Here is a 12,638-nt window from a genome sequence, read left to right as displayed (position 1 = left end):
ACCTATGCACAAGTAAATCAATAGCTGAGGCTATAACCGATCACTGATGATATTTATTTTTATGCGTGATGACCCTGGCAATGTTTTTAAAAAGCCAATAGATTATAGTACAACATTTACTCAAATATTACAATATAACATTTTTCTGCGATAAATGAAAATGTTGCTCTACATTTAACATGTTTTCTCAATACTGGCAATGTTTTTAAAAAGCCAAACAATGGATTACGTACATTTATTCAAAGATTAAATGTTTTCTACGACAAAACGTTGTTGGGCATTTTTTGCTGAATCACTAAACCCAATCTGGCAACATGGTGTGTCATTATAGTTTCCTCAGTGCATCAGATTTGTCTTTTTCAGAAGACTCATGAGTGAAAATATGAATTTATATCCCAGATAAATACATCTTATTATTATTATTATTATTATTATTATTTGAGTTAATTTGCAAACTTCACTAAGGATTAACATAAATTTGGTTTGTAGTAAAGATAAATATTGGTAAATATCGGTTATTGGCCACAACAACAAGACAAATATTGTATATCGGCTTAAAGAAATCCATTTTGAATTTTACCGGTCCATATCGGTCCCTAATTTCAACCAGCTTGCCTATATCTACAGTATATGAATGTGGTGTGTGAATGTGAGAGTGATTCTTAAGCTCATCATATTTGCTAACGAGTATTAAGAGCCTGCAGGATTTGTGATGTTTGATGAGATCAGACTAACATGTATTGTCTAATTAACAGTTAAGGCCTGCTATATTGTTGGTGTTATTTGTCCCATGCAGCTGTAGATTCAAGGAAGGTTCTTTTTCTGGAAATCTGGTGGTAATTTCTCCTCTCAACAGAGGCTTTACCCAGAAGTTACTGGAATTGATCCCATGTGATCTGGAGGACAGGAGGGCTCCAATCGCCTCGCTTTGTGTCAGAAGTCATGTTTTTGGACTTATTCTCTGTATTATTAGAGGCTTCCAAACAGATTTCCGGAAAGTCTGGGTTACTGTAGTGAGTCATCAGTCGTAAACAGAGGACAGAGCACCCACACTCGTGAGGACATAGAGGAGCGCCAGGCTAGTCCCAAACCTGTTCTCACTGTGAATCAGCTGTTTGCGTATTGATACTTTCCACATGTTCTACATGTATGTCTATGGTGGAAAGTATCAGCAGTGACTGGGGTCCTGTTTGTTGACATGGTGATAAACAGATGTATCTTATTATAGACAGTGGTACATAGTGTTTTTCTTTGCACGTCAACATGCGGTGAGTCCCAACCACAGCCCCCACAGCATCCTGTGAGCTGCAGCTACAGTTTGCGCTCAAAAACTTTTGTGGCCGATTATTTGTTAAAGAAAAGACATCACTCAAACCATATATAAGTTTTACAATTTGCAACCAGCTTCTCATGAAACATAAAATTATATTATTCAAATTAGGAATATATGAATCAAACACTTGGAAGAGTACATTATTGATGTAAAATATCTTTATAAAATGCTTCGACTTTAACTTAAACTTTATTGATCCACAAGGGAAATGATTTGGACACAGCAGCTCACACATCATAATATAATCTAATAACAAAGAGCAAAAATAGAAATGGTAATAATAAAGTCTGAAGAAGTAGCAAAAAAATAAGAAGCAGTACGACTCCAGTACAAGTAACTGGTGAGTAGTGGTCTCTGTACATTTGTCCTCAGTGCATTAGATTTGTCTTTTTGAGCAAACACATGAGTGAAAATATTAATTTATATCTGTTTTACAAATACATATTTTCTGTTATAAATTCAGCTTAATTTGTAAACTTCACTATAGTTTAACATACATTTGGTCTGTAGTAAAGATACATATTTGTAAATATCAGTCAAATACCTGGTGGTAGTGGTCTCTGTGTGTTCCTGTTACTACTCGAGTATAAGTACGTGATAGTGGTCTCTGCATTCTTCTTAATACTCAAGTACAAGTACGTGGTGGTAGTGGTCTGTGTTCCTGTTACTACTTGAGTACAAGTACGTGGTGGTAGTACTGGTCTCTGCTTTCCTGTTACTACTCGAGTACAAGTACATGGTAGTAGGAGTGGTCTGTGTTCCTGTTACTACTCGAGTACAAGTACATGGTAGTAGGAGTGGTCTGTGGTCCTGTTACTACTCGAGTACAAGTACATGGTAGTAGGAGTGGTCTGTGTTCTGTTACTACTCGAGTACAAGTACATGGTAGTAGTAGTGGTCTGTGGTCCTGTTACTACTCGAGTACAAGTACATGGTAGTAGTAGTGGTCTGTGGTCCTGTGAGTACAAGTACAAGTGTAGTAGGGTGTACTACTAGTGCAAGTTGGTAGTACAGAGTGTATAGAGACAGGAGTATATGTGATTACAGGGCAGGTTCATCCAAAGGTAAGGAGCGGGCTCCGCTTACCCACAGCTCCTGTGCAGGGCTTAACTCTGATTATGTCAAAGTGAACTATAGCAGGAGGAAAAACACCCACACGCCTCTGTGTTCACTTCCACAATCAGCTCTGCACTTTCCAACAGGAAGTCCCTGAACTCACTTTTATTATTCAAGCAGACTTATTCTGTAAAATGGACTATTCAGAGCTTGTAACCCCGTTAGAGTTGTTTATTTACTCTCTGAAGTTGTATTTGGAGTGGTTTGTTCATGTTTGATTAATGAATCACTTGTTTTCAACATACCATTTTGCCGATCAACTCTCATCTCTCATCTGCCCCCGCTTTCACCACTTTGGGTACACGTCCACTGTGAAACACTTACTTAATTCTCCAGTGATATTTTCTGAATCAGTGATACACGTAGGATTGGGCAGCGTCGCAAAGTCATTTTGGACCAAATGTAAAAAAAAAAGCTTTGCTCTAGTGTGATGTGCAGCTCTCCACAGGAGAGGCCCACAGCATGCGGGGCTTTGTTGTCATGACGTTTACGGTGACGTCAGCTCCATTGGACATGACGTTGAAGTCAACACTCCTGTTTCTTTTATTAAGTTGTTTTAGATCAATATTGTTCAAAATCTCCAAATGATAACGTCATGATCCACAAATGGAGAATAACTAGCAGGACCAAAGTGTCAAATATAAAATAATGGTCTCCTTACACTACTAGTCAAAAGTTTGGATTTTAATTTCATGTTTTTTCTTTTTATTAGGCCCGAGCCCCGACAGGGCGTAGGGCCTATTGCTTCCGCTAAGCGGAGCGAATGGGGAGCGACGTGCGCATGTCCAAATGCGACAAGACGACATGCAACTATGTCCACGGTCGCCCCCGGCACGAACAGCAGTATCCCAGTAACCCACGCCCAAGGCCTGGCTCATATTTACTACTGCTAAAATGAATGGAAGTCAATGGAAGGCCATGGGTGACCTCGACGAGATGGCGAATGAGGAGTGCATCAGTGCCCGTCACTCAGCAATGACCCCACAGTGACGTGGGGAAGGTCGAGAGCTTTCAAAAAATGTATAATATGTTGTTCTAATGTTTTCTGATATATTGTTTTTGCTAAAAATATTCTTGCTCTTTGAGGTCTAATTTGACCCCCTAAACACGTTCAAAAACTCACCAAACTTGGCACAATATTCAGAAGTGGCGAAAAATTCGATAAAATATAGATTTCGTACACGGGCATAAAAAAATGGCGACACAGCGCCACCTGGAAAATTCAAAAATTTTGCCCCTATGGGAGACGTCCCGACGTCAACTTTGTTGTAGAGCCACGAAATTCGGTACACACATTTGCCATGTGAAGACAAACAAAAAATATTATTATGGCCACGCCCCCTGACAAACCAGAAGGCGGCCATCTTGGATTGAAATTTGAGTCCGCGTTTTCGCTGACGTTGTGTTTGAACGAACTCCTCTGAAGGCGCTTCACCCACAGGGCTGAAAATCACCGTACATCATCTAGACAAGTGGAACATCTAAAGTTAGCTGATTTATTTTGATAATTGTCACGGTTTACGTGCGGCAAAGCCGCAAATTTCAGTGAGAATTTCGCCTAATTTCAAGGTGACATTATTTGCTCCTGTTCGCACAGACTTAGTCCGATCGTGCATCAGCCAGTCTTCATCTCAGCTGCATTTCAGACAATGGGTTATACATGAGTTATAATGGGTTATAATGAGCAAATCCATCCACGTCACGGTGACGTTATACTTACCGGTAAATACTGTAAACATACCAAGGTGTTGCCTGTAAACACGAACATTAATTGATGCTGGAAGCTGCATTAAACTGTAATGTGTAACATTTCATTAGCTGTGACGTCTGTAACCAGGACAGTTTGGTGTTTGGTGTAAACTGGGACATTTCAGCGTCCCGAGGAACTTTTGGTGGCATTTCATGCGAGAAATGCAGCTGAAGTGAAGACTGACTGATGCTCGCTGTGGCTGTAGTCGTGAATGTTTTAATCTAAACATACAGAGAACCTGATATTTGTTAATTAGCCCTGGGATAACGTTACGTCGGATGTTAGTCAACTGGCTCCACTATGTTAGCTAACATATAGGTGCAATTTCCCGTTCAAAGGAGGTGTTTCTACACAATATTACACAGCAGCGTTCGGTTCCCGAATTCAAGACATTTTTACAATAGATTTTAATTAACCCACTTGTTGGTCGCTGTTGTAGCTTCTTGTGCTATTACTCTGTTTTTACCCTCTGCTACACACTTGAGCTGCGCAGTCTTGATCTTGATCGATGTTTCTTCTGCTCAATGAATAATGTCTGTGAAGTGATGACGTATTTTTGACAGTAAAGTTCTGTCTGTGAATTCGTATTCATAAAGTTGAAAGCGTAATCGTAAATTTTCATTTCGTGATTGTAATTCATGACGTCGTAATTTTTCAATTCGTATTCTGATGGATAAAATACTCACAATATATTTTTTGTACGACTGGACTTATTTGAGAGTTTACAAATATTTATTTTATGCGCAACTATAGCCAAATATGCACGGATTTCCCAAATACGCACGGATTTCTATTTTATGTGCACAAATATTTTTGACAGCTTTCTTACTCCATAAATGTTCTCAATGTAGATCTAAAAAATAAAACATGTAGAGTTCTTTAACATGTTTTCTTTGTGACATATTTCCATATAAAGCAGATGGCTTTATATTTATCAATGTCTTCAGGTGTGCTGTCATGTTACTGAAATGTCCAACTTAATTTCAAGACTCAGGAATAGACTGGATACTCAATACTGATCATTATAAAACTCTCCTTCTCTGTAATTTTCAATATTAAATGGTTGTACTTTCTTTTCTATTCCTATGCACTCTTGTATGTGTGTAATCCTCAGTGGTCCAGGTCGGTTCCATAATGCTCCAGGGGAGTCAAACTCAAATTCACAGAGGGCCAAAATGAAAAACTGAGATGAAGTTGTGGGCCAAAGTAAATATTTATTGAAAATTTCAAGAACATCTGCATGTTTTCTCTTTTTTCAAAATATGAAATATTATTAAAATAAATGTTTAATAATAGTTTAGCTTAAACATTGAATCCAGAACAAGCAGAATATAAAATAATAACATTTTAAATACTTAATATACTTGTTCTGATACTGCATGAGATCAGTGTAAAGCTATTCCCAAATGTTCTATTGTTTGACTTTATTGATACATTGCAGTGGCATCACACTGAGGGTGTTCTACATGTAACTCTCTGGTAGAATGTTCAGCAGTCACCATGGTGACACACATTAGCAAACACAGGCACAAAAAAGTTTTAAGATAGTTTGAAAACTCTGAAAAAATACAAAATGGATTTAAACAGCACATGTTCAGGAGCCTGTGATCAATACGAGTGTACAATGTCCTGTTAGGAGTTTGATTTTCTACCAAAAGATGACTTGCTCACCTGTTCCAGCTCCAGATCAGTTCCAGTTAAATCTGTTCTTTATGGGCAGATTGTGTAAAAAATAGTCTAGCTCAACAGAGCTTCCAAATGTGTAGTACCTTCAGGTAGGATCCTGACCCCAGAGAATGTTGATAACATCAACTTAAGTATGTTTTGTATTCATCAAATATGAATACAAAACAGCAGGAATTCATGCATGCCAACTTCACAACAACACAGGATACACATTTCATTAAAACATACTCATGTAAAACGTAATTATATTTAAGAGTTTAAGTTTTTTTTTTTTTTTACATGTTCCTAGCTTGACAACTTTGGGGAAATTTATAATTCAAATTTATATAAAAAATTTCAACTAAAATGTGAGAGTGACTAACTGAAAAACTGTTGGCTGATGCTGTGACTGTAATTTTATGTGTACTAGACTTGTTTAGTACAAATCAGTTGTTGTAGTTCCATCTAAGTCATCTCTTTCTGGTCAGTCTGTATTCAAATAAAGTCTCAAGTCTAACGTAAGTAACAGAACTTCAGACAGAGCAGTGTCTACATTTATATACCTACATCACATGCCCAGAGAATGTGGCCGACATCAGCTGCAAAGTATCATTTGAGATGCTATGAACAGTAATTATACATATGAATACTGTGTGCTTTGGGTCCCTTGTGGTTCTTGTATTGACGGCTGTGGGGTTGTCCATCTGTGTGCCCTCAGTCCAGCCGCGAGCAGCTGATGGAGCAGTACCTCGGCAGCGGGCAGCAGGAGGCAGCCCTGGACGCGACCTACATGGGGTGAGCCTGGGCCATTGAACCCTCTCTCTGGATCTTGTGACCACAGCACCGTCCAACAACGCCGTTTGGTCTGGAAGCAAACCAACAGAGCATCTCAGGTCACCCCATAACAAGAGCACCAGTGGCACGTTTCCAAATGTGCTGTTTTTACCCCCAAAACTGTCGCACCGCAAGTTAAGCTCCAAGATTCTGTTTATGTTGTTCATATTAATCCCACTAATATACCAGTCACCGAACCGTTTAAAGATGCACAGTGTAACTTCTCTGCTGGGTCGATTTGTCTCCAATGAGATGTTCTGGTTTCCCTGAAATGTTCCACAGTATAGCTTTGTTCAGTAACAGATGCTTTTATCGCTCAAATATACCTTGAAAAACATGTAATCTTCTCAGTTGCTTTCTTTCGTGGAAAAGGATACTTTTACGCCATAGAACAGCTCTCAAACTTTTCACACGAGCACCATCAATGTCAAATATTTGGCTTCCTGGGTCTAAACCAGTTCTATAATGGGACTATCCCTGGGGAAATACAGGGCTATACTGGGTTAAACTTGACTACATCATGGCCAACATAGTTCTAACCAAGAAATTACCCAAACAAGGATAAAAAATGTGGATAAAGTGATACTGAATTAACTCACAAACTGAAGAGAGATACCAACAGTGGTACACATACCACTGTTTGAAACATTCCAGGCTAAACAGTAACATCCTAGAAACAAGCAGATGGCAGACCCACCACCAGGAAGTGACACTGTGCACCTTGCAAAGAACTGATAAAGACAATAAAGGGGAGTTTGTGTTATTTTGTACATACTTTATATTACAAAACCTTTAATATTTGCAAGCACTTTTAGAAGTAACTATATCAAGCACTTTGGATCTTTTATTTACGTCTGGACTTAAGTAAGAATGAATGCTGAACAAGGACTTATAGGAAGGTAGATGTCCCAATATTGTAGGAATTATTCGAAGGTATCACAACTATGAATGACACATGTGGAATGTAGTAAACAAAAAATAAACGCGAAATAACTCAAAATTTGTTTTAGATTTAAGATTTTATTTTATTTTTTAATAGTCACTGATTGGCACTTTTGGAAATTTTTGACCCTGACATGGCATAGCTGTGAAGTGAAAACTATTTCAGGAGACAAGAAGCTCACTGAGAGAGGGCCAAGGGTTTGCGGCACTGTTGACAAAGCAAAGGGTGGATTTAAAAAAATATATATTAAAAAAAAATATTTAGTTGAGTTATTTCACATAATATGCATGCATAATTCCAAACTATATCTTACATAATTCTATAGTATATCTTACATAATTTATGTGATGTTTGTGTATGAAATGTAGAAAGTAGTAAACATAAAAAATAAATACACTGAAAAATAAGGTGTGTCCAAACTCTGGTTGATAGTTTTCTTAAAAACACTTAAAAACAGTAGTATTATCCATCCATCCATTTTCTTCCACTTATCCAGGGTTAGGTCGTGGGGGCAGCAGTCTAAGCAGGGACTCCCAGACTTCCTTCACCCCAGACACTTCCTCCAGCTCCTCTAGGGGGACCCCAAGGCGTTCCCAGGCCAGCCCAGAGACATAGTCCATCCAGCGTGTCCTGGGTCTTCCCTGGGGCCTCCTTCTTTTCGGACATGCCCGCAACACCTCCCGGAACACCTCCTCTATTATCTATTACCACTATCTTTTAAAAATGACATCACCACTAGGGGTATAAGAAAAAAATCAATTCAGTGATATATCGTGATACTTCATTGTATAAATCTCGAACTGATTCAAAATGGATCCGAATCGATTTTTTTTAAATAATATTTTTCACAAAAATTCATTCGTTACATTCACTGTTCTCATGATTAAAAAATATATATAAATTATATTTCATACAACTGTGTTCTCTTGAAGATGTAGTGACCATATTATTAGAGGTAATTATTGATAAATCACAATATATCATCCATTGTTTTAGTATCGGGATATATCATGATAAACTGAATTATGACAAGCAAATCATGATATGTATGTATCATCAGACTCACCACAATTACTTTATGTCCCATCCACAGCCACTATCACTATGTCTTTATGTTCAGGTTAGGGTAGTAGTTTCTCCCATAATCTCTCTCTCTCTCTCTCTCTGTGTGTGTAGTAAATGTGAGTCCTTCTGCCCGCTGGACGATCTCGCCTTCGACATGTACCAGGACCCTGAGGTGGCCCAGCTTATCCGCCTCCTGGACCAGAGGAAGCAGGAGATGGTGCACCACGAGAAGTTTGAGAAGGCCCGACTTCTGAAGCAGGCACTGGCCGACCTGCACAAGGTATGTGACAAGGAGTGAGGAGCTGTGAGGAGCTGTGAGGAGCTGTGAGGAACTGTGAGGAGCTGTGAGGAGCTGTGAGGAACTGTGAGGAGCTGTGAGGAGCTGTGAGGAGCTGTGAGGAGCTGTGAGGAGCTGTGAGGAGCTGTGTGGAGCACCTGAACGTAAAGGGTGTTTAATGGAGATGAATGTGACACAGTAAACACAGGCTCACAATGGGGGATACTGCGGTGTTTGTCTTAGTGTGAATGAGCAGGGATTCCATTCATTCAGCTCTACTTGTCCCATTCAAATTCTCAAGACTTAAAGGGCCCATCTCATGCAAAATAACTCTTTTCACATTGTATCTTCTGCACATATATAAGCACAATTTGGGGTTTGGAGCATCCATTACACAATAGTTCTGAAATCTTACTGATTTCTTGGAGACAGTCACAGACCAGGAACTATGAAAGGCCGACTATTGCTCATCCCCCCGCCCGTCCTGAGAAAGCACAGGCTCCGCCCTCCAAACATGACGTAGGCCAGGCATGTCCAAACTATAGCCCGGGGGCCAAATGTGGCCCTCAGACACATTTTTCTTGGCCCTCAAGCTTCCAGGTGAATTGGCCCAAATTACCTTGCATCATTTAAAAATATTTTTTTTACTGCAAGTTTTTGAAAATCTACCTTGATAAAACTCATATTTAATATTTAGTTTGTGGTTTTAAGGATCTTAGCGTGAATGAAGACTGATGGCTCATTCTAACGTGTTAAACATGTAATATTTCAATTATTTCCCTGTACTGAGCCCCAGTCTACGGCCCTCGATCGGCCCTCTGCTTCATCTGTGTTTAGATATGTGGCCCTTGATGAAAAAAGTTTGGACACACCTGACGTAGCTCTGAGTGAGCCGCCCTTCCTCCACCCATCTCAGGGAGGGAGGGGGGAGACAGAAGACATAATTGGGCAAATTTGAATCCTATAATATGTTCGATCAAATGAGGTCATCATAATCTGTACAGGTGACCACAAAACATCAGTGGTCGTAATGACTCAGGTGTAATCGTCATTCTGTTCTCGTGCAGAGGCATTGAAGGCAACTCACTAGAATAAAATGATGCCCTAAGTCTGTTGTTAGTATCATTGTAATATCGTGGGACTACGTAACATTTGTCAAACTAAAACAGGTATAACATAGGAGATGACCTGCAGATTTAAATTATATGTCGGATAATCTTCAAAAATAAACGCTGCAGTTTGTTTTTAGTTCTCTTCAGCGGTTTACTAGTGGTAAATTTACAAATGTAGGATCGCCATCACTGGACCCTGGTATCGTGGGAACAGGATCCTTTTCCAAAGTGTCGCTTCTGCTTCGTTGTAAGTCCAGTTTTAAAATACTCGAAGCGTCTTCGGTGAAGTGTCGCTCGCAAACAAAAATATTCTTGGGGACCTTTTTGTCTGTGTTCCCAGAAATAAACTCCAGCCACTTAGCACGCCTCGCTTCTTCTGTCAGCATGCTAAATAATTTCGACTTGCCATCGCAGCCAAATACGCACTGTATGTAGGGGGGCGGGTGCAAAGCGCTTACTGCTACGTCAAGTGCGTCATAGGTGTAGCTGCTGCGTCATCATTGTAGCAGGCTTTAGTTTGTTGTCATGTGGGAGGGTGGCAGAAATACGCTGAAATTAGTTTTTTTTTTAAAAAACTTTGAATCAATCTAAAAACCACTTCGGCAACATTTACAAGGCCCACACATCACTCTTAAAATATATACAAAGCTCTGAAAAGTTGATTTTGCATGAGATAAAGGAACTGTATGAAGCCTGCCCTCTTACAGTAAAAAAAAAAAAAAAGGTTACCAATGTGCTGAGGTTTAGGTAGTGATCATTCAGATCAGAGAGAGACATTTTAGGTTTAAACCATCTGTGAGGCTTATTCTGGATGACCGTCTTGAGAATCAAATGAGCATTATAATTATTATCTGTAAAAGTTAGATTTGATTTGAGTTTAGCTTGTGTCTGGGATTCACTTCAGGTCATGTTTATGATCTTTAGACTTAGGTTTATAAACTTTATTGATCCACAATGGAAATGATTTGGACACAGGAGCTCACACATCACAATATAATATAATAACAGAGTAAAAAATATAAATGGTAATAATAAATTCTAACTAAGTAGCAAAAAAGAGCAAGAGATAGGTGTGACATAAGACGCAGTTATATAAATGTATATTTTCAAGTCAAAATGAAATAGAAAAATAAGTAATAAAATATAAAATCACAGCTTTATACGAGAGACAGTGCAACAATGATGTGATGATGGACAGGACATAAAGTTATCTGTTGAGTGAGTTGTTGTACAAAAGAAAACCAAACTTGTACTTATTTTTATTTTTAGTATGTGTGGAGAATTCCTCAGTCATCCAGGTAGAAACTTTCGTAACAAAAATAGCCTCTTTAACTCCTCTCTCAAACCATTTGGGTGACCAGAAAAAATAATAAATCTCTTGGTATTATAAAAGTTTGTAAAATTGTGGACTCAAAATCTATACTTAACATTATATTATAGTTTAATTTATCCCTATCTGTCATACTGTAAGATTGTCTGGGCTGCACTTTCTCTACTACTCTAAACAAATTATTATTGGTGCAAAAACGTTTTGTTCGATTTGCAACTCATTCCATGCCACTAACATCGTCTGCTCATTTATTCATCAAACTTAACATTCTTAATATTTATGAGATTAATATTTATCAAATTTGTATTTTTATGTATAAAATTCTTTATAATTCAACAATAATCCCCAAACATTTCACATTTTACTTTAAAATCAATACAGAGATTCATAGATACAAAACTCGTCAAAATTGTAATTTTCGTGTTCCAAAATGTGTCACATCAAGAGCTCAGTTTTGACGACACAGAGGCTGTAAATTGTGGAGCCAGTTTTCACATCTGGTTAGTGATGGCAGATCAGAGACGTTGTTTAAAAAGACTTTGAGGAAATGTTTGATATTTCAGGGTAATGTCTGATATTCTTTCAGTTGTGGATGTTTCATTTTAATCCATGTTTGAATCAAATTAATTTAATCCAATGTGTTTGTTTTTTTTGTTTGTTTGTTTTTAATGCAATAATGCAATAATGTTCAATTTTTAATGTATTCATAAGGTGGAGGCTTTAATATGCCCTTTTGGGGTTTTTTGCCTCTTCTGGCACCTACTTTTTATCTAGTGTTTTTTTTTTTATGTTATACGTGCAAAATAAATAAATAAATAATTTTGTGAGGGGAGTTAAAGAGGCTATTTTTGTTAGGAAAGACAGTCCTTCCTTGAACAGAAATGGAGGCCTCAGACATCATCTGTCTCCCATCTACAACTCCATCCTCAGACCTAAAACAAAGAAAGCAACAGGGATCAAGCCAAAGATGATCATTTTGTCTTCTTATGTACTTTAATTTCTTGGGTTCTTTTTAAAGACAATACAGTAAAGTGTATTTACTTTGCTGACATGTTTCGACTTCTAGCAACAGGCCATCTCCAGAACTGTCTCTGGTGTTAATGGTGATGTGTCATATATCAGCTGGTATTACTTCCTGTATGCAAGTATCATCAAGTCAGGGCCAGAGGTGTGAAAGCCCCCATCAGCGGCCTGAATGATTCTACTAATATGA

At 38.4% G+C, this 12,638-nt stretch overlaps 1 protein-coding gene across 5 annotated transcripts in view; it reads left to right on the top strand.

Annotated features, from left to right (window-relative positions):
• The window catches only part of cep104 (centrosomal protein 104), a 72,279-nt gene that overhangs the window by 7,901 nt on the left and 51,740 nt on the right, over nt 1-12,638 (top strand). For 4 of the 5 annotated variants that reach the window (XM_020923953.2, XM_055166350.1, XM_055166348.1 and 1 more), the window contains 2 exons: nt 6,583-6,659; nt 8,818-8,986. In XM_020923953.2, coding sequence (XP_020779612.2) covers nt 6,583-6,659; nt 8,818-8,986 — 246 coding nt within the window. Of the gene's footprint in view, nt 1-3,178; nt 3,470-6,582; nt 6,660-8,817; nt 8,987-12,638 lie in introns of those variants that run through there. The other variant, XM_055166351.1, reaches the window with a different exon arrangement.

The sequence above is a fragment of the Boleophthalmus pectinirostris genome, unplaced genomic scaffold (assembly GCF_026225935.1).
Source record: "Boleophthalmus pectinirostris isolate CB_2022bp ecotype Guang Dong unplaced genomic scaffold, ASM2622593v1 HiC_scaffold_8, whole genome shotgun sequence".
Lineage (NCBI taxonomy): Eukaryota > Metazoa > Chordata > Actinopteri > Gobiiformes > Gobiidae > Boleophthalmus > Boleophthalmus pectinirostris.
This window is presented reverse-complemented; position numbering and strand designations above follow the sequence as displayed.